The sequence below is a fragment of the Sceloporus occidentalis genome, unplaced genomic scaffold (genome assembly GCF_023333645.1).
Source record: "Sceloporus occidentalis isolate IW3139 unplaced genomic scaffold, rSceOcc1.0.p SCAF_2, whole genome shotgun sequence".
Taxonomy (NCBI): Eukaryota; Metazoa; Chordata; class Lepidosauria; order Squamata; family Phrynosomatidae; genus Sceloporus; species Sceloporus occidentalis.
The window spans coordinates 72,999,106-73,025,047 of NW_028316982.1; the positions used below are offsets into that span (position 1 = coordinate 72,999,106).

The following is a 25,942-nucleotide window of genomic DNA, read 5'->3' on the forward strand; positions in this document are numbered from 1 at the left end:
TGCTATCTTTGTAGCACTGAATCACATTAGGTAAAGAAGGAGTAACTGATGTAAAGTTTTCCAGTGAGCATTTTAGTTCAGTGAGCTTCACAGCTCTTCTAATCTCTCAGCTCCTAGTACAACATTTCTACTACAGTTTAACAAACTTTAAAAACATTTCTGTTCTACTATGATGTAAAACATACATATGTTCAATTCATTTGCAGTTTAAGACTGTACAAGGGAAAACACATCCATGCCCACAACTTCTGGGAAACAGAAGTAATCATAGCAAGAGGGGAATGATCTAGAGGTCCTGAACTTAAGTTTTTCAAGAAACTGAAAGAAAAGTGCACCTTTCCCTCCTCCAGCCCATGCCTCTACCCAAATTGTTCCTGCTCCTATTCCTTCTCATTCTAAGGTAAGTTCACTTTACCAATCACTTAATTTTTCTCATGTCTTCCATGGTGGGTAGCAAAAAACAAAAACAAAAAGCCCCATAAAGACAAAAGGAAACCCTTAATTTTTCATCCCACTCCAAACACACACACACTTCCAATCTTTTGCTAGGAGATACATTTTTTTTAACAAAAAGACAAAGTGACAAAGCGAAAAAACAGATTTGCAGTGTTGAGCCTGATTGACTAGGAGCCAGAAGAACTCTGGATTAAAGCCAAGAACATTGTTAGTGAAAAAAGCAGGAAGAGACTGTCTGAAGCCAAAAAGAAAGAAAAACCTCAATGGATGAAACCCTACAAGCAGTAAAGGATAGAAAAGAAGCAAATAAGAATGGTCACAGAAATAAGACCAGAATCCTGAATGCAAATGTATAATGACTTGTGTGCAGAGATAAGGAGATCTACAGTAATAATCAATGCAATGAAACAGAAGTAAACAAAAACAAAAACAAAAAGAAAAGGAAGAACAAAAGACCTCTTCAACGAGATCCAAGAAAACAAGGGAAAATTTAAGCCAAGAGTGAGGATGCTCTATGACCAGCAGGAGAACATCTTATATGACTAAGAAAAAAAATTAAAATACGATGGAAACAATACACAGAAGAACTCTATAAAAGGGCTGAGTTGATGGCAGAGTCTTAAAAGAACAACAATACAAGGAAGAATCTCAAATTTTAAAAAGTGAAGTGAGGGGTGCACTCTCATTTGAGAGAAATAAATCACCAGGAACTGACAGCATACTAATAGAGATGCTCCAAGTTACAGAGACAGAATCTACTCTAGTTCTAACTAAAATATGTCAACAAATTTGGAAAACAAAACCAGTGCCCACAGACTGGAAACACTCAGTATATATTATAATTTCCAATAAAGGATACACCAGGAACTGAAGTAATCACAGAACCATTGCATAAATTTTTCATGCAACCAAGGTGATGCTTAAAATTCTACAACAAAGACTCTTACTATATATGGGCCAAGAACATCCAGATGTCCAAGCAGGGTTCAGGAAACAAAGATGCACCAGGGATCATAGCAAACATGTACTGGATAATGTAATGTAGTAAGGAGTTTCAAAAGAAGATCAATTTGTGATTTATAGGCTATGGCAAAACATTTTAATGTAAAGATCGTGAGAAACTAAGGAGAGCTCTTAAAGAAATGGGCGTGCCAAGTAAGGATTGTCCACGGCATTGTATAGTACATTTGCAGGTAGTGAAAGATGGACAATAGGAAAAAAATCAGCTCATTTGAGATATGGTGCTGGAGAAGAGTTCAGTGGATAAAAACTCGACAGATGGGTGCTAGAGCAGATCAAGCCCAAACTGTCCCTGGAAGCAAAGATGGCTAAACTGGGGTTGGCCATATCATGAGAAGAGAGGACTCACTAGAAGAGACAATAATGCTTGGCAAATGGGAGGGCAATGGGAAAAGAGGAAGACTGCATCCCAGATAGGCTCAGAGAAGTCATGACCCTGAGTCTGCAGGAGCTGAGCATGGCAGCTGAGGATATGGTGACTTGGAGGTCTCACATATATAGGGTTGCCATGGGTCAAAGTCAATTGAAAGGGAATTAGCAACAACAAAACTTTTTAACAACTTTCCACTTCCTTTTTCCAAATCTTCTGGGTTTCTCAAGCTACCTGCTGCGAACAATGTAACCAGAGCAACTAAACCATACATTGCATATTGTCGAGGAGAGGAGGGATGCAAGAAACACAAAGGACAATCATTTGGCAAGAAAAAGGCCACAATTTTATTGAATACAGCAACAATAAATAAATAAAATAAAACTTTATTTTATATCCCGCTTTTTGTTTCCACAATCAAAGCGGCATACAACCTTTAAAAACTACAATATATACAACCCCCCCCCCCCCAAAAAAGGATTTATCAAGTGAAGAAGAGGGTTGGCCTGAAAGCATGAGGTCTGGACCTGGCATCCACCAACCCGAGTTGGCAGATGAACCAAAATGCCTGGTCTCGGCCAGGCTTCGGGATTACAGAGGGGTAACTGGCTCGCCACTTAATGTGCATATGTGCATAAGTGCATCTTCGCCCCATGTCACCAGGGAACGCTGAATCGATGTCGCCCCTGCACTGGTGACATCGCTAGCCCTCAGCACCCCTGGGTCCCAGTGGGACTCCCAATCCAGTGCTCCGCAGCACAGGAAACCATGCTCAACAGATCCGAGACATATGCTGCCACCACAGCACGGCCTCCTCCTAAGAACGTTGTGACAAAGAGCACAGCATAAACAAGGTAAGGAGGGTGGGGAGCAAGCAGAAAATGGTGCCAAGCTCCACCGCATCCAGGGCCTAAATAGGCCCACCAGCCAATCACTGGCTGGGAAGCCGGGGAAGGCCCATCCCCCCAGCCACCCAACCAATCCAGAGCTGCAGCTCCAGCAACAGCCAATCAGGGCCACTTCCACCCTCGCAAAGGACACTGGGAGCTGTAGTTCCCAGCCCAAAAGTGGCCTGGTGGCATGGCTCTCCAGCTTCCACTCCCAAGGGAGTCTGGGAGCTGTAGTCCAGGCCCAACGTGGGCCAGAAGTGCCGCGGCCACCGCTGGGGCTGCCCACCTATGCCAGGCCAAGCACGGGCCCGCAATCTCACGGGCCTCCACCCACTGGGCCCAGGAGAAGCCGTCCCAGCCTCCCCCACAGCAACTGGACCAGCTTGGTAAGTTGGGTGGTCCTATTTGTAGGACAGCATAGGGAGTGGGGGACATTTTACCACCCAGCACTCACCCAGTGGGCTGCACCAGTGCATTTTGGCATGTCTGAAATGATGGGATGTCACATCTGGCCACCCTTTTGGTATTTTTAAAAACTTCTTTGTGTTTTGGGGGGGGGGGAGTCCGGGAAAGCAAACCACTGTGGTTTGGGCACATTTTGATTGGTCTTTGAGTATGGAGGCATGAGGGGGCACTGAAGGTCTTCTGGGGCTGCATTTAGGAGTTCCAGGAGCTGTATGTGGCCTGTGATCTTGATTTTGCCCTCCTATGCAGTAGGGAAAGGAGGAGGAGGAATTCATGACCGTTTGTGGGACAGAAACCCCCCCCCCCAATTCTGCTGCAGTTCTTTTTGCCTTCAAAGACAAGAAGAGGGCTTAGCTTTAGTATAATGATCAACAACAAAAATACAGTTGTTTCTTTCAGTTCTTCTTCTTGGGTGGAAAGAAAAGGAGGAGGAGAAACAGCAATTGAAAAGAGGAATTAATTCTCATTCACTGACACACACCACAGCAGTATTATGAGATTTAGATCTTTGCAATGCTACATTAAGCTAGCTAATGCTCAGAAGAAGGTCCCAGCACAACAGCTTGTAACAGTAGGAAGCGAGATAGTTTGATTACCAACCAAATCACCAGATCAAATGGAGCCTTCCTTCTGGGAAACTGTTTGAAAGCTGTTTGACAGAGCTGCAGGTTACAAAGATCCTGAACTGGTCTCCCTCCTCCTCTCCCTCCAACTGAAGCAGCATGTTTGATCTGCTGCCTCTGAAAAGTTCACCAGAAGCCTGGGAAAAGATTAAACAGCATGGAGAGTGCTGGAAAGAGATTGGATCAGAAACTGGGGAGTGAGGGAAGTGACTTACTGCATAACCCTTCTTTCTATTCCTTGGTCCTCACTCACTCTTTAACCCACAGCAGTGATTGTCCATCCCTTCAAGCACCTCACCTTCTGTATACTGACCCACACTGTCAAATTAAGTGCCATCTTTAAAAGTGCAAATCTACCCTCAACCCTCCATTTTACCTCCTCCAAATACCAATTCTGGGCAATCTCTCACAGTCAACCAGCCAGGAGTTTCAGTAGTTGGCTTGCTTGCTCCAGCATATCCAGTTAAAAGATGGGGTTTCTTCCTCACTTTTGTACAATAGAGTTTTCCTGTTGGATTTCCCTGACCTCACCTCCAGCCCAAGGATAAGGTTCAATTTCTATAGACTTCCAGTTTACCAGCACTGGGATTTGGTAGCCCTAGTCAAAGCAACCTTTAACTCCCCCCACCCTCCCAAAAAGTTCTACAGGTTATTTATGTTGTAAGTACAAAAATGTACTTCAGTCAATTAGCTTCAAGGTATGTGTTTCTTTCTGTATGATGTCATTTATTCTAGATAAAAAAACAGAGGAATGTGGCTTTTTTTCAGGCAACAATATTCATAGTAATCATTATAAATCATAGAATCAGAGATTTGGAAGAGACCACAAGGGCCATCCAGTCCAACCCCCTGCCATGCAAGAAATCACAATCAAAGCATCCCCAATAGATGGCCATCCAGTCTCTGCTTAAAGACTTCCAAGGAAGGAAACTCCACCGCTGTGTTCCACTGTCAAACAGCCCTTACTGTCATGAAGTTCTTCCTAATGTTGAAGTGGAATCTCTTTTCCTGTAGCTTGCATCCATTGTTCCGGATCTACAATTGCTATAAGTATTCTAAGTAACAATGAAGGAAACTGTAAGATGAGAAGATAGAACTATGATTAATTTAACACTGGAAGAAACCACGTCTGAAGAAAAAAAAAAAAAGAATGTTATGGAAACCAGCACTGTGATGGTCTTTCCTGCTGCCTGTCATTTTTTTGCCATCCCTGCCAGTTACTAGAGAGAGCAAACCTTCTACCACTGCTTTTATAGGATTATTCAAGAGCTCATGCCATGTCAGTGTACCCACAACATACTGTATATTGTACACACATATATTTTATCACAGAATAATATATCCACATTTATTCCATCTCCAAGAGCTAACAGCCAAAAGAAATTGTACAAATCAGAGATGTCACTTTGGTGGATTACAACTTCCAGACCATGCTGGCTGGGGGATTCTTTAAAATGTAGTCAAAAACGTTTTGGGTTGTTTTGTTTTGTAAAAGGCTTTGGGGCAGCTATTCCATCTTTTCCTCCTAGGTTTTTTTGCAAGGGGGGGGGGACAAAACAAGGTGGAGGAACTGGTGATAAAACAGGGGAATGCTAACAAGTGGAAGACAGCATTTTCTGGGTGGCCCCCACCTCCTTATGTTACTTTTGTAGATAAGGCAGATTAATTGCATGAGAAGTGTCCACCCCAAAGCTGAAATCATACATTGCCCAGCATAATGTAAGAGTTTCACAGACAGACCTACGCTACAGCTCCCCACTTACCACTACTAGATGTCACTGTTTTGCTGTGGCACGCCTTCTCTTGAGCAGACATTCCGTGACTGATGGAGATCAAAGGTAGATATCATAGAAGTGTCTGGCTATCCCCCATAGCCAGACACAAACTGATAGCATCATCCATCAATGATGTAATCATTCTGCATCTGGCTACAGTGAAATAGCCAGACACTTCTCCAGTTCCCTGTACACCAGTCACAGAATGGCCATTCAGGGGCCCCTTAGCAACAAAAATGTGATTCCAGGAGAGGGGGCTTTGGTTATTGTGGAGAGTGGAAGAGAACACCAACCTCTGGAATGCAGGTGTAAGATGGACTTATGCTTGGGTATATTACTAACAGGACGCTGGCTTAGGTTTGTGGATGTTGTGTAAAGGTGTCTTTTATTAAAGAACCACATTCCTTCATTTGTTTATGTTATGTTAGAGAACTTGGCAATATCAGTGAAAAATAACACTAGCTTCAGTGTTAAAATTTGCAGTTTTGGAAGTGTTTAATGGGTTACCATCAAAAACAGGAGAAAGAAAGACATGCAATTAGAAAGCTAATATAGTTATATCAGATAAATAAAGTTATTCATACAGATGTCTCTCAAAATCTGATAAAAATACATTGAAATTTTATTACTGTGTCATATTTTACTTTATCAGTGTATTTAAGGAGCAGGTCACACTCAGTTGATTTTTATGCACTGAGATTTGGCTGCGAATGAGAAACCTGCTGATTGAAAAAGAAAGTAACATTTATTCTTCATTGTCATTCTCTTTCCTTTGCTACTCTCTTTACCACCACCACCCCAAATCCTTTAGCAAGATAAACATGATTTATTTCCATACACTTCACATAAGCAGGGTTTGTTTTTTTTTAAAGTGGTAGTCTATGACTCTCAAAAGCAGCATTTGGGCACAGCAAGAGTGATGGTGTTGTTTGCACAGTTAGTGATAAATAATACCTGCTGGTTTTATCTGTGATATTTTTCTCAAAAATAATGCTTTGTCTATGTGTGGAACATGATGAAATATACCAACAGCTACTTGCATTCACAAGAAATGGTTGAAATCTCAGATATGAATGCCTAGTAATTACCATGTGTGTTTAAGAATGAAAACTGTACTGCTGTTACTGCAGTTTTTGAATCCAAAAATGTAAATCAGACATTTTGCTCTATTAGGTGGAGCAATAAATGCTGCCACCCAATACACCCAAGCCAAGGCAGATGGTACCCAAAGAAGCACATAATTTTGGTATCGAGACAAGAAAATCCCAGAAAATCTACCTTGCAGTATAGATGCAAGAAATAACTCACAAGTTGCTACCTTTTTATGATGTCCAAATCTGCTGCATGAAATGACCACCGCATTCTGTGTTGTGGTAGGATTGGTAATGTTAGCAGCCACACAAAACTCCATACTGCTCACTACATATCCTCTGGGTTTTCCACAAGCTTACGTACATAAGCTTCCATTTCATCCTTTATGATATTCCCAAATCCAAACACTGGATTTGTGTTGCCAGTTCCCTTGCCCGCTAAAGTGAGAAATGGGATTGATATTGGAACTCATAGACTAAGCATTCTTTTGAGAGATTTCCATAAGGAATTAAAATATCAGGTTAAATTAAAGCACATGTGTACATGGAGAATGGTTTTGAATGGGTGTCATATCCAAAGATACTTTGTGGTTAATTAAGAAATTTTTCAAGAGAGGAGATTGGAAGAATGCTCCAATTTGCCAACCATTTGAGGGCTTTAAAAATAGCCTAGTTTCAGAGGTAACAGAAGACTTTTTGTAACCTCATCCACTCCATTACAAATGAATGCTCCAAAGCTGCTCTTTTCTTTGTATAAAAGAAGGGTGAGCATTTCCCTTCTCACAGCTCTCTCCAAGTAGGCTACAGCATCACTCTTGGCACAACTGGTAATAACCTCAATTCTGTTTTTGGTTTTCATCAAAAACTGGCCCAGGGAGTGCACTGGGGGGTTGGGGACAGTTGAGGACAAGGAAAGTCAACCGTAACATTTTTGTGATGGTTTGGGCATTTTTTGTGCTGACTTTGTGACTGTCCACTCTTTTTCCATTCATGTATAGGGCTAGTGAAGGTAACACAGAGACAAAATCCAAGAGTGTGTGGAAAGCCAATCTCTACTGGTTATGACCTTTTTGTTATTGTTAACTGCCCTTGAGTCAATCTCGACTCATGGTGACACTGTGAATGAGACATCTCCAAGATCCCCTATCCTCTACTACTCTTCCCAGTTTCTTCAAATTCATTCCCATTACCTCCTTAATTGAGTCCATCCATCTAACATGTGGACTTCCTCTCTTTCTAATTCACTCCACCTTTCTCAACATTATTGTCTTTTCTAATGAATCATGCCTTCTCATGATGTGGCCAAAGTACGACAGCCTTAGTTAAGTCATCTTTGCTTCCAGGAATATTTCAGGCTTGATCTGTTCTAGGACCCGCCAATTTGTTCTTTTTGTTGTCATCACTCTTCTCCAACACCACATCTCAAATGTATTTATTTTCTTTTTGTCCATTTTCTTAATTGTCCAACAGTCACATCCATACATGGTAATTGGGAATACAATTGCTTGCACAATTCTGACTTTCATGTTTAGTTGTATATCTTTGCTCTTTAGGACATTTTTTAGTTCTTTCATAGTTGTCCTCCCCATTCTTAGTCTTCTTCTGTTTTCTTGACTTCAGTCCCCATTCTGATCTATGTTTGATCCAAGGTACAGGAACTCTTTTACTATTTCTATGTCCCCATTGTCTACCATGTCTTATTTTAACTCTACTGAATGCAAGGAAGAAGTGTTAGTCCATTCCATCGGGGGAAATGAGAGCTTAGAAAAGCCATCAGTTTTTCTCTCTGTCATATTGGTACCCAGGTGGGAAAAGCGTTATGGGGCTTGAAAAGGTCACCTCTCCTTTGAGTATGACTTTAATGAGCCCCCAAAGTTATTTTGAAAGCCTAGCTCTGGAACAGCTTTTCCTGCATCTCTTGTTGGGATTGCACAACCTAGTTAAACCAGACTTCAGTGCCAGTAAATCATCTCTCATCCATGGCTGTTTACCCAGCCTTCCCTGTTGGCTTCACTTCCATCTTGGCTCCCTGCTCCACAGTTCCCCAGCATCCAAAGCATAAACAATTTGTGCACTGGGCTGCCTGTCTTCCACAGAGAAAAATATAGCTCTTTTCAGGGAGTTGAGTTGGACCGAGCCCATAAACCATACAGTTTCCCCACTTACTTCTAATGCCCAGATGTATTCCATTTCTGATCTCATTTACCATGACTGCCAATAAATAATCTAATTTTTCTTCCTTTCATGCTGTGCAAATGAGGTAATGGACCTTTCGTAAGTCAAGATCTACTGTCATGTAAGAGGTCATGCTTCCAGTATCAATAGTTCCTTTCAGCAAAGGAGATGGCAGTAGTCATGCATATGTATTCCTGGGTATTGAGCAAATACGTTTTTTAAGTTGCTTATTGCATTTGTTGCTATCCAGAATTTTATATATATATATATATATATATATATATATATATATATTACTAAAACCAATAAAACCAATACTCATTAGAACATGTCTTTCTTGAAACAAAATAGAGGTGTAAAATCTGTGACTTTCCAGATATTACTGGGCTTGACTAGGACTAAGCCAGCATAGTCAAGGATGATGAGTGTTATAGTCCAACAATATGTGGAAGGCCACCAGTGCTACATAAGTGAGATAAAGTTCTTGTCTTCTTCAAGCCATAAGCATTTGGATTGCCCTGTATTGCTTTGGTGGCAAGTCTGAGACATAAAACAAGACATAATGCCAAATGTGTAATTAGAAAGAATGTCAGGGACTTTTTTTTAATACTGCAATCATAGCAGTGGGCTGGTTTTCATTTTTTATTATTGTTACTATAGACTTTATCATATGACCCTCTTTCTTGGCACAATCATGTTAATGAAAAGACATGCATACATACTGGCTTGTAAGCATTCCCTACCACACATCTCTCTGTTAGTGGGCTATTGCTGGCCCTGTGTGCTCTCTTCCACTGTCATACTGTACTTATCTCTGCCTCTCTACCCTATGCCCTGTTCAGCTTGCCGTGTGTGTGTGTGTGTTTGGTTTTTTTTAATGCAATTCCAGAGTTATATTAATTGAGCTTTAAAAAAAAAAACCCAAAAGAATAAAATAAAATGAATTTTAAAAATAACACTGGTTCTTCTGGAATAGCAAAAGGGAGGAAGGGGGAAGAAGAAGAGGCAATGAAACCACCTAACTGCATATTCTTGTAACTGCCACAACAGTAATTTACTGTACTTGAGGACTAGCACTTTAAAAGCACAATTGGGAGCTTATTGATGGATTTTCCCCATCAATGGCAAGGTGTGGGCTAATCACGTTTGGAAGGCAGGAACGAGAGGGAGATGGCACTTGCTAAAGGTGCTATTATCAAACTTTTATGGCAGTTTAAAACCTTTGTGTGATAAAGTTCTAACTTAATCTATATCCTACCTTTCTCCTCCAAATCTAGGATTCAAGTTGGTTTACATATAAAACATATAAAAAGTTAAAACTCAAATGTAATTAAACTGTCAACAAAACTGGGAAAAAATTAAACATACCATTCAAAAATAGTACAGGACATTTAAAAGCATTACAACACCCTGATGGCCACAGCTGAATGTTTCCAAATATTCTGCAAGGGCAGCCTGAAGTAGAGTGTATTACAGTAAACTAAAGAGGATGTAATTAAGGCATTCTCATTTAGACTACTGTGTTCATGAAAGTTTAACCCATCACTACCCAATCTTGGTTCCAGTAAAATACAGGGAGAGTTCCTCATCTTAAAACTAACAGTGTGGTGACAGGTGAGAAAATAAACAGTTATGTTTTCCAATGATGTGTTTACAGTTGTAAACTTTGGCTCCATTTTCATTTGAACTAGAGCTAACATGCAAAAAGCAGTAAAAATCATGGGCTCTAGCCTGTCACCTAACTGGGATAAATTTGATTCACGGGTAAATGAACCAGCTACATTGGCCGACAAATCATATTTCTTGGCAATTACATCATACAGCTGTTAAAGTAGATACTTGCCTCTAAAAGCATAGTCCTAACTCAGTTGAAACTGTGTTGAATCTAAACCCATTTCAGCTGGAATATTGAAAATCATTTCAGGGCTCATCCAGGCTGGGCAAAAGCCTTGGGATTTGGCTTGACTCATCTCTTTATTGACTGTTTTTTGTTTGGTTGGTTTGGTTTAGTTTTGTTTTTTGTTTTTTGAAGATCCAGATGATGTTTTTCCTGTCCTGGTCTTTTGAGGGTGTTTTTGTAATTTTTGGTACTCAAGACAGGAGGAGGTTCTTTTGTAACTCTTGGGAACCCCTGAGGAAGCTAGGGGAAAATTCTCCATCTAGTTTATTTGTCTCAGTTCCTTCTGTACTCCTGGCTGGACCCACTGATGATGACATGGACAGGTATGTAGCTTTTCCTGTCTTCCCTCAGTACATATCCCAAAAGGCAAGGAGATCTCACCCACACCACATGCCAATCAAAACAAAAAACCCCAGTATATTTGCTGTATGACTGGGTGCAAGAGCAATAACCATTCCGAGTTGTGCATTCCAGGCACAAAACATTCTAACATTTACATTTTGGTAAGTCAGGATGAGCTCTTAGAGGCTGTTCGCACAGGCCAAAAAGCCCATGATCTTCCCAACTTTGCACCACTCTATTTGGATGACGCAGGACAAAACCCCAGGGCCAGGATCGGGCTGGATCCTGACAGATCAGACATGGCTCCAGTGGATCTGGACCAATGCAGGGGTAAATAGCTCTTAACATGGGTCAATTTGACCCATGGGTTGCCACGGAGTTTCCAGGAAGCTCCATGGCAAATTCTGGCTGTTTAAACAGCCCCTGCATGCTCCTTACCTTTTTGTCGTTGCTCCTACTGGAAAGCCTTGTGTTGCAGAATCTGACATGGAAACAGGACACCTGGCCATGTGGGTGTGCCATTTCTGCATCAGATGCAGCAACAGGGGGCTTCTGAGTAGGAGCAACAGTGCAGAAAGGTATGGAGCATGTGCTAGTAGCGGGTTCCCAAGCCAGTATAGGGATGGGCATGTAAATATCCACTCATCTCCCCAGCAGCCTGTGGACTGACCAAGTGAGTACCCGGGCTAGAATAGAATGGGCTCAGCCCATGATTTCCTGGCTCATCTGCTCAGAGCCTCAGACTACCTTGTCAAAATTTGTGTCAGTGCAGTGCATGGCATGGTTCCATCTTAATTCCTGCTCACCTCCATCTTCTGGGGGTCTTCTACCATATGATCCCTGAGAGCATCAAGGAAAAAGGTACAAATGTTAGCAAAAGGCCAGGATATAGCCCATCTTCAGCTTACATCAAGCAATAGGAAGTGGCTGCCCACATGGAATTATTGATTCAAAGTTCATGAAATGTGTAACAGTTATTGGAACTGGCAAAGTTTTAGAGAAGGAATACATTTCTTTAGGCTTTATTATTTATAAAATAGCTTGGACAAACTGGACATCTTTTGCACTAAAGTAATTTTCAGCATGCCAATAAGCATATTCAGCGTTAATCAAGTTATGGGAAAAGCTTAAATGTTATCCACTTTAATTCTGGAGAACACTTCTGTTCTGAATTTTGAAATTATGTGCTTCCTGTCAGTAACTAGATAGAATACAGTATAAACTAATGTTGATGCAAAAGCAAGTAAAGTTACAGCTGGTGACTCATGCTAATATATGCAAATTCTTTGGAACAGCCAATTATAACACTTAGTAGTTTAGAACATCCTAAAAGAACATCCTAAAATGTGAATAAAATAATTTCTAACACTGAAGTCATAAAGTGATTAAGTACTTTCACAGAACACAGTTAAGAGCTAACTGGAAAGCATAAGTGATAGAAAGTACTCTCTAATCATGAAAATGTTCAAAAAAAACCTGTCTGTGGCATAGTGGCATAAAAACCAGTGTGGCATAGTGGTTTGAGTATTGGACAGTAATTCTGGAGACCAGGGTTTGATTCTTTGCTCAGCCATGAAACCCACTGGGTGACTTTGGGCAAGTCGCACACTCTCAGCCTCAGGGGAAGGCAATGGGAAACATCCTCAAAACAAATCTTGCCAAGAAACCCCATAAGTTTGTTTTAGGACTGCAAATAGTTAAAAACAACTTGAATGTACACAACAACAACAAATAGAAGAGGCATGAGCAGTGGAGGCTTTGGATTAATACAGTCAGTTGTGTGATTGGCAAAAGGAAGGAAGGTAGATAGGTAGGTGGAGCTTTCTCAAGATATTTTATAGGACCTACTGGGAGAGATCCATTTGCTGAAGGATCGGGAAATCCCACACATGCTGAAGCAATTGGAACAAGATAGGGTAAAGGATTTGGGATATGTGGAAGCTAAAAATTTGATGGCAGAACTGAGGGATGGTGCAGTGCAGGTTGAAATGGAAACAGTGGGTTTGAACATGGAAATGATAGATGCCAGGTGGAGAAATCTGAAGTTCATTTGGAAAGATACATATAAGGAAAAACAAATTAAAGTAGACTCCCCTGCCAGTTAGCTGGTAAAATTGAGAAAGAGAGGGCTGAAAAGGGGGTTAAAGAACTGGAACACATTACTGTCCCCAACAACTGTTTTTAAGGGGATGGAAATCAGATGGCTATAACAACAATGAGGATGGCTTGGAGAGCAGTGAGATCATGATTTGTATGGTTGAGGAGTAATGCTTGTGTTAGATGCAAGATGAAATGGAAGGGATAGTTTCTGGGTCAAATTGACTTAAGAAATCTGGCAACAGAATTAAAAAGGCATTAAGATGTGGATATTGATATGGCAGCAAGCATGGTGTATTGGTTTGAACATTGGACTATGACTCTGGAAGCCAGATTTCCAATCCCAGCTTGGCCATGTACATCCACTGGTTGACCTTGGGCAAGTCACACTCTCTCAGCCCCAGAAGGTGGCAATGGCAACCCGCTCTGAAGAAGCTTGCCAAAAAAAAAAAAAAAGCCATGATAAGTTTGCCTTAGGGTAATCATAAGTCAGAAATGACATGAAGGCACGCAACAAAAATGGTTTTAAAAATGGAAAAAGAAAAGGAAATTAAACAGAAATATAGAGGATGGTCATGATATAAGTGTAACTTTATTACATGAAATGGATTTATAATTTTAATTAGAAGGAGTAATATTATATACTTAACATTGCCTAACATAATGTAATGTCTTAATTGTTTGATGTGATTACAGATAGATAATGACTGATATTTCAATGTTAGCTATATTGTTCTTAGAAAGAAAGGAAATACTTTGGGTTTCGAGGAATAAAGAAATAGCATATGGAAAGAAGGGCCGTTTTTGGGTTTTATTTAGAAAGACTTGAAATCATTGTGTTATATAATCATTGAAAGGAAGAATGGAAGTTTCCTTTTTTTCCCTTTGCTTCTTCATCTTTATTTTGTATGTCTTGTGTTTTTTTCTTTTCTTTTTATTTCCTTCCTCCTTTTTATTTGAATGTATGTTATAAAACTATTTTTTTTTTCATGAAAAAAAACCTAAAATGATGGCATGGAATTGGAATTATACTTATGACAACTTGTTTTTAAAAGTCACTTTCTAAACTTAATCCAGGGAGCCAATGCTCACTCCTCTCACACATATACACACATGGGGGAGAGAAGCATCTTTTGACTTGGAAAATCATTGCACAGTCAAGCCATTCAGCACTTCAGCAGGGCAAAATGATAACCCTTCAAATGTCAAGAGGCTTATTGAAAGCACAGTAACATTTGTGGGATTCTATTCATTTGTAGCAGAGTTACAAAACAGCAAATAAAACAGGTGTGAGTATGATTATAAACAAACACAACAGAAGACTCAAGGGTTTTTAAAAATCTTCACTTTTGTAATAACCTATGGGAAGGGATTCAGAGTATTTTGTTGTTGTTACAGATGGAACTATATAAACTCCTGGATGAAAGACAGAAATTGAGATATCACAATACAAATAGCTGCTTTTCTTTTCTTTTCTTTTCTTTAAAAATGCCAAAAACCAGCTGCTGCTGTCAACTTGTTTACTTTCAAGCCAAATGCTAAGAGCTCTGATTCATTCTTAAGCAAACTAAACCAGAAGATGTACTTCCCAAAGCTTTTCAGATACATTAGTCAATTTATTCAAGTGTTAAAGGTTTTGAGACCAATATAGATTTTTTTAAATGCCAAAAATATCAGTTTACTACTTAACAATGTCATTCTATTTCTCCTTATCTTGAAACACTGAAAAATTCTTTAATAGGGAAAAGGCGAATGAGACAAGTTTCTCACTGACATTTCACATCCATCACTAGAATTGCAACAGACATAAATATCCACATAATCTGACATAATTATTACAAAGCAATATCACATGGAAATATAAATGCAAATTTGGAGTTGCTTACTAAATATTCACTTGTGTAACAATAATATATTGTTCCTGATTTGAAATGTGCTGTGTTAAAACACCTGCTGTCTTGACACTAAACACATCTCTTTTTGAAAAAGTCTAATTAATTTGAGTAAGTATAATTACAAAAGGGCAGTGATCTTAAATACACCCAAAAAGTATTTCAGTGGAAGCAAAGATTACAGGTTCTCCGTGACTGGAAAGCGCCTTCAAGTAGTGAAGTGATGGTGAAAGTGGATCTGCTCTAATTAGTACTAACTGTTGAATGTAGCAGGCCTTCTTCTTTTTACAGACTTGGGGCTGGCAGATGGGCATGAAAAGGCAGCTCAATCCTGCTTTTTCCCAAAGTGGGTCAAAACCCTGTTGCCTGCACAGCCCACTCCCAAGGTGGGTCAAATGTGCACGGCCCAACTACACAGTGTGGCACCAAGCCACACCACTGGGTATTTTGGTGCCTCCCCACCATACATGCACACTGTCACAGGAACACACCCCAGCACCCCCAAATACCTCCTATGTCTGCCCATGTCTGCTGAAGGGTCCTACCTCTGTCCCCTCTTTGACCAGCCACATAGTTGTACGTGCAATACTCCATCTGTACAGGGCATAAGTGCATTGGTTTGTGAGTAATACATTGGCAAAGCACAATGTAGGTTTGTGTATATTATAATTACATCCATTGGAGTTGTCACATGTTCATTTCTTTGCTTTGCCACAGCCCCTCACTTGTGTCAGGCTGTTTATATGCAGAGGCGAAGATGCACACCTTTCATGCTACAAGGAACTATCCTGAGTTCTGTTTGCTCTGATTTTTAGCTCCAGAGTGCAGCTTCGGTCTGGTTTCCACCCACTTTGGATAAGTGCATCATCTAAACACCCCACTGTCAACTGCTTTATTTGGCCTGTCTGTTCCACCCCCTAATCTGGCATGTCTGGAAAGCTAGAGGCCTGCTGTCTGTTAAAAAAGAAATCTTGACAGGTCACCAGGATGCTTTACTTTAGGGCTTGGGACCCCAATACTTGGAGATGTCCCTCTGCCATGGCCTGAGGTCTGCTGAGGGGGCCTTCCTCTGTTCTCCTCTGTGATGGGAACACCACTTCATGAGGAGATGGGAGAGGGTCTCCACTGCTCTGGGATCCTGCTTTTGGAATACCTGGTTTATATTGATGCTGGCTTCATTTCAGTGCCATGTTCAAAGTTGCTTGTGTCTTCCTTTTCATTAATTTTAATGTTTTCAGTGTTCATTGTCTAACTTGATGAATTGTTTAATTGCTTTTTAAGATAATTTTACATTTATACTTTTATCAGCATTTTTGTGTATCTTAATATTCATTGTTTTAGATACATTGTTCGCCACCTTGAGTCCCATTGTTGGGAGGAAGACTGGATATAAATGAATAGTAACAACAACAACAACAACAATATGTCAAAGCAGGCAGTGGCAGAGAGCCAGCACGGCATAGTTGTTTGAGTGTTAGACTGTAACTCTGGAGATGAGGGTTTGATTCCCAGTGTGGCCATGAAATCCAACTGGCAAGTCACATATTCTCAGGCAGGTTATAAACCGCCGCTTTGAGGCGGTCTGCCGCCGCCGCCGTTTGCTCCGTGCGGGAGCCGCAGCAGCCACACCGTGCGGCTCCCACACGGACCGAAAAAGAAGCTCCAAAATGGAGCTTCTTTAAGCGGCGCCTCTGTGACGTCGCGAGGCGCCAGGGGTGCATTCGCAACGTCACAGACGCTGCGACACGTTCGGACGCACAGCGTCCGATACGTAAAGATGGCGCCGGCCGTGTGGAATGGCCGGCACCATATTGTACAGACGAGTCTGTATTAGAGCCAGGGGCGTCTAGAAGAGACGCCCCTTTTTTAAAATGGGACGTCCTGCAGACGTCCCAAGTGGCGGTTTGTAACCCGCCTTAGTCTCAGAGGAAGGCAATGGCAAACCTCCTTTAAACAAAACTTGCTGCGAAAACTCTTTGTTAGGTTCTCTTTAGGGTCGCCATAAGTCAGAAACAACTTCAAGACACACAACAACAACAGCAACAACAACAACAGGCAGTGGCATCACTAGGGTTGGCGTCACACATGATTTCACCTCTCTTTCTTTCTTTTTTAAAGCAAATCTACAGCTGTTTTAGAAGCCTTGATAGGAGATGAGATAAAAAGTACAGGCACCATTTCTGAACTTGTTTGGGAATACAGTGTATATGAGTCTACTCCAGCCTTTCAATTATGTTAGCCAAGGATTGAAACCACAGCCACAGAGCCATAAAACAAACTGTCCCTTGGATTTAGGAAGATGGCAACCAGAATTAATAATAATAATAATTAGTTTTATTTATATACCGCTATTCCAAAGATCATAGCGGTGAACAGCAAGTAAGCTAATTAGCAAGCAAGCTAATTTGCCCCCAATAGTCTGGGTACTCATTTTAGCGACCTCGGAAGGATGCAAGCCTGAGTCGAGCTTGGGCCCTTTTGTTGGTCTTGAACTCGCAACCTTGTGGTTTTGAGTGAATGGCTGCAGTACAGGCATTTAACCACTGCACCACCAGGGTGCAGATGAACCCTCACCACAGGTGAAGAAGTAGATTTCCTGGCAATTAGCAAATTCTGTTAGGAAGAATAATAACTGTTTTCTGTACAGAAAATGAGTTTCCTGGGCAGCGAAAACCGTTTTTGCACAAGAAAGCTGATTTTGCTACAGAAAACAGTTTTCTTTTTGTATTAAAAGGGTTTATTTTTTCCAGCATATAACTTGTCTGTAATACATGCAAGGAGAATACTATGGAAGAAGATTTGTTTTCTCCCACAACAGGGAGAAAATGACCACAAGTCTTTATCACTGCATACAAGGATTTATATCCCCAATAATGACACCCCTTTATTGGGTGAATGACTTGCAGAGCTGTGGTTATTCTTTAAGTTATATTGAAATCATAGCTACTTTGTCCCATCAATTTCAAAGGGCCTTAACTTCAACGAATTAGTCTGCATGCAACCCATGTTCATGCATTAAACAGTAGTTCCCTGGAAACCCAACCATGCAAGAGAGTGTCTCTGAAGAGAAATAGGAAGCAGTAACTTAAATTAAAGACAAACATTATTAGTTGCCAAGCACTACTTTATGTCAGAAAGAATTAAATGTATTACTGTACATATTTGGTCCTATACAACGACAGTCGTATTTTATCAACTCAGTGACTACAGCAATTTTAAAAGAATTGTTGTGGGAAATGGCTTTAGATTTAAAGGGAATGGAACCCACTAATATATAATAAAGTGAATGCACTGCAGCCGCAAAGTCCCAGTTGGTTGACATTTATTTCCTAGAGCGTTAAATAATAATTTTTTATCATTTTCCAATTTAAATAAATAAGATAATTCAGTGACATCCATAAATACAAACACATTTATTAACAAAAGGCCAAATCTAGATTTCAGTCAATCAAAGTTTGTTTTTTGGTACAACTGTGTTTACATCATGAATTGTAAGAATCTGGAAGACTCATCACAGCCAATCTAGATAAATCTAACTGAACATTTATGCCATCCAGAATCTGGAAATCATTCAGAAAAATAACTTTTTATTCTACATTTGCCTCACTCTTGATCCTTTTCTATGTTTGGTGGTTTATATTCATCACATGTATCCAAAATTCTGGATCTATCTTTTAGTCAAGTAACATCTTTGACATGCATGCCTTGATCCAGGTGAATCAGTAGAAAAATTATCATTCATATACTGTTGTTTTTAATTAGTTTTCAAGTTTTCCATGATTGGTCAAGCACATATTTTATAAAGATGCGGAAGGCTGTGTGAAAACTCCAGGCCGCTTAATGGAGTGAGAGGAGGCTAGGTTTGAATAGAAATATCTCCAAATAGTGTCAAAGGCCTGGTACTGAGACAGTATATGCAGCATTCAAGTAATTTTTTAATGTGGGCATAACAACTCATTTTGGGAGACAAACTGGGACTTAGTATGATAGCTGAATTTCACAGGTAAACAGGAAAACTACAAGGAAATGATTGTTTTCCTATTAACAAATAAAAAACCTAAACTTTATTAGACTGTTTTGAATTCTAAATTCAACTAGAAGTATTTTTTATTAGTTAAGGCTTTCGTGCATATTTTGTAAGTACTAGATGAGATTGCAACAATGCAATAACATTAATTGCATTCATGAGGTTGTTTATACAAAAATCATAAACTAATGTCATGTGGCTTTTCCCAAGGTACATAAAATACAAAGTATAATTCTTTACAAATGAAATTTAATACAATTTTGAAGGCATTTTCCTGGAAACAATAAAGAGATAGCATTTTTATTTGCTGCGTAGTTTTATCTCTTCCCTCTTTGCTATCTTCCCTGCCAGCCTTATTAGTTTTTGTCACCTCATTGTGGGTGATAATACAGTATTTGGTTCAGTGCAAAGCCAGGGTTCGAATCCCTGCTCGGCCATGAAACCCACTGGGTGATCTTGGGCAAGTCACACTATCTCGGCCTTAGAGGAAAGCAATGGCAAACCCCCTCTGAAGAAACTTGCCAAGAAAACCCCATGCTAGGTACACCATATGGTTGTCATAAGTCAAAAACAACTTAAAGGCATACAACAACAGCAGGAACTTCACTAACTTCACAATCCCCAGATGTACTGGGCTATGACTCCCATCACCTCACACAATTATGATGGCTGGGGATGATAGGAGTTGTAGTCTAACATATCTGGGAGATGTCAGGTTTGGGGGCGGAGTCTGATATCATTCAACAATGTGTGGATTGAGGAGGGAGCATGCTGGACTGTAGTATTTATTTGTTTTATTTGCTTATTTCAAGGATTTATATCCCTCCTTTCTCCCACAATGGGATTCAGTACTTCAAAGTGCAGGTGGAAAAACATAACCTTAGCGTTGTTGCCCTGAGAAAAAGCTCTATCTGTGTGTAATAAACTACTGTGTTTAGGATTAGCCTAAAATCTGTGGTTAGTTTAATACACGGCGGACATTTTGTTTCTCAGAAGATGCTGGTGAAACATCAGGAATAAACATGGCCACATAGCCCAAAACACCCCCACAAAAAACTAATTTGTTTTTCTGTTTACAAAGAGCATGAAAATGCGATTCCCTTCCTATTCCCTGAAATCTTTCGATCCAAACTCCTCTCGGTTTAGTCTCCTCACAGGAGTTGCGAGAGAAGGTGATGGTTTGGCTGGGGAGACCCTTTCGTTAGCAACCAGGTTCCAGAATTTTCTTTCTTTGAAGCAGGCTTTTGGTATCTAATTTTGAACTGAATGTAGAAAGAAATAACAGTGACTCAAATCTCCCCCTTTTTCCCCTCTTCCTTTCAAGGAGACACAGGGGAAAATGAGCTTGGACTCCTTGTTCCAGCAAATCCTTCTTACGGAGCAGAAAGCAGAGGAGAAACGGCGCTTCTTGCATCAGGGTTGGTGGCCATTGTTATGTAATGTGAGGCCTAGAGCTCAGATTAAAGGGATTATAATAATAATAACAATAATGATAATAATTTTTATCCTGTCTCCCCCTACAGATCATAGAAGTGGGTTACAAAGAAGTAAAAATACATAGCATAACATAATCAAACTTACACAAACCCAGCCCTTCACTAACATAAAAAAAAAAAATCAAATTACGAATTCAAGATTAAAATTAATTATAAAACAGTCAAAAGATGAATAAATGGTATGTGTAGTCTGTTGGTAATATAGCCGTTTTATTTTATTTTTAAAAATAAATTTTATTAATACAAAAAACAACACACACAGTAACCGAAGCCACTAAAACAAATTAAACATAGACGAACTGCCTCCTTTCCCCTTTGATGCCTCCTTAAAACAATATAACAAAATACATCCTGCCTATTCTCTATTTGATTTCTTCACCCAAATAAAGCTTTATTTCTCCTTTGCTAATCTTCTGCTTTACTCTTCTAACATGATTATTTACCGTAATATTATGTCACATTCCTTCATTAACACCTTAAAACAAATAATAATAATAATAATAATAATATACCACATACCTAACTGACAACTCCAAAAACATTAATATCTCCTTTTAAAGGTAAATATATTAATTAGGTTAAAGGTAATACATTAATTAGGTTGAAATAATTACCCTTTAAAGGCAATACATTAATTAGGTTAACATTATTAAAATAAACCTAATTAAACCACCCTTCCCAGCTAACAGAACTACAGAAATAAAGCAGTTTGACACCGCTTTAACTGCCATGGCGCAATGCCATCTAATTCTGGGATTTGTAGTTTTGAGAGATATCCAGCCTTCCCTGTCAGAAAGCTCTGGTGCCACCGCTGAACTACAAATTCCAGAAGTCCACAGCACTAACCCATGGAAGTTAAAGTGGTGCCAAAACTGCAGTGTGGTAGCAGCCATGGTTGTGCCCCCTGGTTGGGTTTTTGTTTTGTTTTGTTTTGTTTTCTAGTACTGGGTCATCCACAGCTAGTTTTAAATAGGCAATTTAAAATGGCATTTAAGCCTTACTCATTTATGCAATTCTAATTTGACTTCAGCTGCATCCACACTGCAGACTTAGTGCAGTTTGACACCACTTTAACTGTCATGGCTCCATCCTGCGGAATCCTGGGATTTGTAGTTTAGCCTTCTCATCCAGAGTTTGACATGGCAAGCTGCTAATTCCAGAATTGCATAGGATAGAGCCGTGATGATTAAAGTGGTGTCAAATTGCATTAATTCTGCAGAGTGGCAGCAGCCTAAGTTCTGAGGAAACACAAATAGTAATGGTCTGTGCCAAGATGCAGAAACTGTGATTATAAGGTATTTGTGTGAGATCATAGCTGGCCACCTAAGACTTTTTGCTGCCTGAGATGTACCACTAGCAACAAATGATCTCTCCTTCCCCGAGTCCAAAGCCGGTCAGGTTATTTTAACACCCAAAGCAGAAAACTGTGACTCTTATTTTCCTTTGTCATAAAATACAATAGTAATAAACTGAGTAACCAACAACATGTACACCTTTTATACGATCCAAGATAAATTGCTTGGGGTTGCCACCTCACTTAGGACAGTGTGAGACCCATGATAAACACATTTAACAAAATACTTTTCAATATGAGTAGTCTTTTAGTCATATTGACTGTAGAAAGAAAACTTTGACTACAGGATTGTATTCCTAAAGGCCTGAAAACAAACTAATAGAGCTCCAATTAATGCATTTGTAACCATTACACAATTCTTTCAACTCAAGATTTTTAGACTTTTGCAAGTAACAATACAAAAACAGGCACTCCCCCCCCCCCCGCCCCGGATGTACCAAATGACATATGGGTTATGTATGTATACCGGCCATGATAGGAACAGAAATACTCGGTTCCCCCAAATGGGCAAATGCATGAGGATGTTACGGTATTTGTTGCTGTAGTTGTCAGGGTTTGTTTGTTTGTTTTTAATCCAAACAACATTTCTGTTATCCTGGATTACTTCTTGGCAATCCATACTACCAGCTGGAACATTTTACTTCGGCTTTCAAATGGGTGTCTTTTTAATTCTGAGACATAGAGCAATATATTCCTTTTTCCGTTCTCTCTTTTTAATTTTTAAAAGAGTTTCAGTGCATTAGTCAACTGGCTCTTTGACACTACAACTCTATAACTATGAGAGTTTTTTTAATAAACAAGAGGGGATAAACCTTGTCCTCCAAACCACATAGGACCACCTCAGCAAAACATGCTTCAATTTAAAAACAAACAAGTTCCCTAGTGCTGATCCGAGAAATTGCTACAAACAGCTGCCCCAAAAGAATGTAATGTGCGGATGCGGATGCATCAACAACCGGCAAGCTCACACATCTTTAGATGGAAGAGTCCCGTCAGCTGTAATTCGTAGACATTTTCAGACTTCATGTCCTTGATCAGTTTCAGTCACTGGCACTGCCTTTCCTAGCCCCCCCCCCCCCCGATCCCCCATTAGCAAATGTTGAAGGGAAGGTCTGCAATGGGAATCTTGAGCCTTCATAATATGCACTTTTTTTCTGTTTCAGTTAAACAAGAAATAGCACTAGGGCATGAAAAAGCTAAAAAATTGAGAGAACAACTGGATGAAGCAAAAAGCAAACTTGAATATGAGGTAGGATAGCAATTAATATGTTAGATTAACTGACAGGAATAATGTAACAAAAAGCATATATATTACTACACTATGCCACCCTTTGTCCATATGAGCGGTTTTTGTATTTATTAGAATTCAAATGCCGGTATTAATTTTAGAAATGTTCTTGTCAGGCTGAAATTTAGGGAGAGTATGTTGCATAACATAATTAATGGAAAGACATGCATCAGGGTGGGGAAAATTCTCTGCTACTTAGTGTTTGGTAATACGTTCTGCACGCTTGTTAACTTTGGGCTCATGTCGATGCCATCATTTCTACGATGCCATACGAAACCTAACTGTAGCTGCCAGAAGAACAAGCCACTTCAGACTACAGGTTTGAATCTTCTGTACTCCACTTCTAGTGTCAAGATGAAGAAACTGGAAGCTTTCACTTCCAGATTGGATTTAAATGCACTTTGTTGTGTCATCTAGATCACATAAACTAGTGGTTAATTTCCACTATGTTTTTTTCAAAACAAGCCAGCATCCAATTATGGATAGTTTAACATGGATCTTTAGACAAACAAACCGCAGGTTATTTAAAGACATGGCTGTGTTGGTCTGGAAAATCAGTATGCAATAGCAGCATTTACATTTATTTCTATACCACTTCATAGTGAACTTAGCACTGTTTAGAATAAATTTCTGTGGTGGAGCTCCTAAGAGGCCTACCCTATGTCTTACAAGATAATGGTTTTCTTATTTTGATTCTACTTTTTGTTTCTTATTCTTTAATTTCATTCGATTTTTATTTCTTTAATTATCCTGGAGCGGCTAAGGAGCACCTGGGAAATGCACACAGAACTCTAAGGGCTTCTCAGAGCACAGGTTGGGAACTGCTGCTCTAAGCCAATAATAATAATAATAATAATAATAATAATAATAATAATAATAATTTTATTTCTATACCGCCCTTCTAGAAATCAGGGCGGTGTACAACAAAGCAATCCATACAATCAAACATATTAAGATACATTAAAAACATTACAATAAAAACAAGCAAACTCATGCCAGCTCAACTGGCTGACGGAGGAAGGGTGAGAGAATATACCGGGGGGTAGAGTCAGGGGTAGGCTCGCTCGAAAAGATATGTCTTCAACCCCTTCTTAAATTGGGCCAGGGATGTGCCGAGCAGAGCTCAGCGGGCAGCGAGTTCCAGAGGTTGGGGGCCGAGGTGGTAAAGGCCCTCCTGGTGCTAGTAACTAATCTGACTTCTGGAGCTCTTAATAATTGCTGCCCAGTTGATCTGAGAGTGCGGGTCGGATTGTACGAAGAGAGGCGGTCCTCCAAGTACCCTGGGCCCAAGACATTTAGGGCTTTATAGGTAATAACCAACACCTTGTATTGCGCCCGGAAGCGAATAGGCAGCCAATGACGGTCTTTAAGCACAGGTGTTATGTGACTGGCCCTGGAAGTACCAGTGACCAGTCGTGCTGCTATATTCTGCACTAATTGCAGCTTCCGGGTATGGTACAAGGGTTGCCCCATGTAGAGCGCGTTACAGAAATCCAATCGAGAGGTTACCAGAGCGTGTACTACAGTTTCAAGGTCCCTCCGGTCCAGGTAGGGACGCAACCTGCATATCAGCTGAAGCTGATAACAGGTACTCCTGACCATCGCATCCACCTGAGAAGTAAGATGGAGCGACGAGTCAATAAGCACCCCCAGACTGCGTACTGAGTCCTTCACAGGAAGCGTGATCCCGTTCAGGACAGGTGGAACCACCGCCATCCCCGGGCCATGAGAACCTATCACGAGTACTTCCGTTTTCTCTGGATTCAGGCTGAGTCTGTTTTCCCTCATCCAGCCCATTACCGATTCCAGACAGGCCACGAGAGGAGAGATGCCATCCCTGGTCACTGCATCAGTCGGAGACATAGAGAAAATTATTTGGGTGTCATCAGCGTACTGATAACCCCGCGCCCCATGACTCCGGATGATCTCTCCCAGCGGTTTCATGTAAATGTTAAAAAGCATGGGAGACAGAATGGCTCCTTGAGGGACCCCAGATATAAGGGCCCTCTTGTCGGAGCACACTTCCCCCAGCTGCACCATCTGGAACCTCCCAGAGAGGTAGGATCGGAACCACTGAAGCGCAGTGCCCCCGATTCCCACCTCTACCAGGCGCTCCAGAAGGATACCATGGTCTATGGTATCGAAAGCCGCTGAGATGTCCAAGAGCACCAACAGGGACACGCTACCCCTGTCTATGCCCAGACGGAGATCATCGACCAAGGCGACCATGGCAATCTCAACCCCGTAACCCGCCCGAAAACCAGCTTGAAATGGGTCTAGATAATCCGTTTCATCCAAGATCGATTGAAGCTGGATTGCAACTGCCCTCTCGATCACCTTCCCCAAAAATGGCAGCAGCGAGACTGGCCGATAATTGTTGTGCAACAGGGGGTCGAGGGAGGGCTTTTTTAACAAGGGTTTTATGACAGCCAATTTCAAACTAGCTGGAAATTGCCCTTCCCTCAAGGATGTATTAATAATCCGGTGTAACATTGCAGTTACTACCGGTCCACCCTGGGCCGCTAGCCACGAGGAACAGGGATCGAGAGAGCAGGTTGTCTTCCTAACACTTCTAAGGATCTTGTCCACATCCTCGGTGCTAACAGGCTCAAACTGATCCAGTACAATCGAGTCCACGGAAGCTCTGGATGCCTCTACTCTGGTTTCTGCTCTAATGCTGG

At 40.6% G+C, this 25,942-nt stretch overlaps 1 protein-coding gene across 13 annotated transcripts in view; it reads left to right on the forward strand.

The window, feature by feature from the left end:
* Nucleotides 1–356: 356 nt before the first annotated feature.
* CCDC172 (coiled-coil domain containing 172) overlaps nucleotides 357–25,942 on the forward strand; it is a 74,496-nt gene continuing 48,910 nt past the window's right edge. For 4 of the 13 annotated variants that reach the window (XM_089509995.1, XM_089509996.1, XM_089510006.1 and 1 more), the window contains exons 1-3: nucleotides 18,720–18,810; nucleotides 20,448–20,541; nucleotides 23,137–23,222. In XM_089509995.1, the coding sequence (XP_089366121.1) occupies nucleotides 18,793–18,810; nucleotides 20,448–20,541; nucleotides 23,137–23,222 (198 nt within the window). In that variant the 5' untranslated portion in view covers nucleotides 18,720–18,792. Of the gene's footprint in view, nucleotides 401–2,941; nucleotides 3,123–18,719; nucleotides 18,811–18,942; nucleotides 19,100–19,607; nucleotides 19,665–19,818; nucleotides 19,839–19,865; nucleotides 19,988–20,262; nucleotides 20,336–20,447; nucleotides 20,542–23,136; nucleotides 23,223–25,942 lie in introns of those variants that run through there. The other 9 variants (XM_089510004.1, XM_089509999.1, XM_089510001.1 and 6 more) reach the window with 9 other exon arrangements.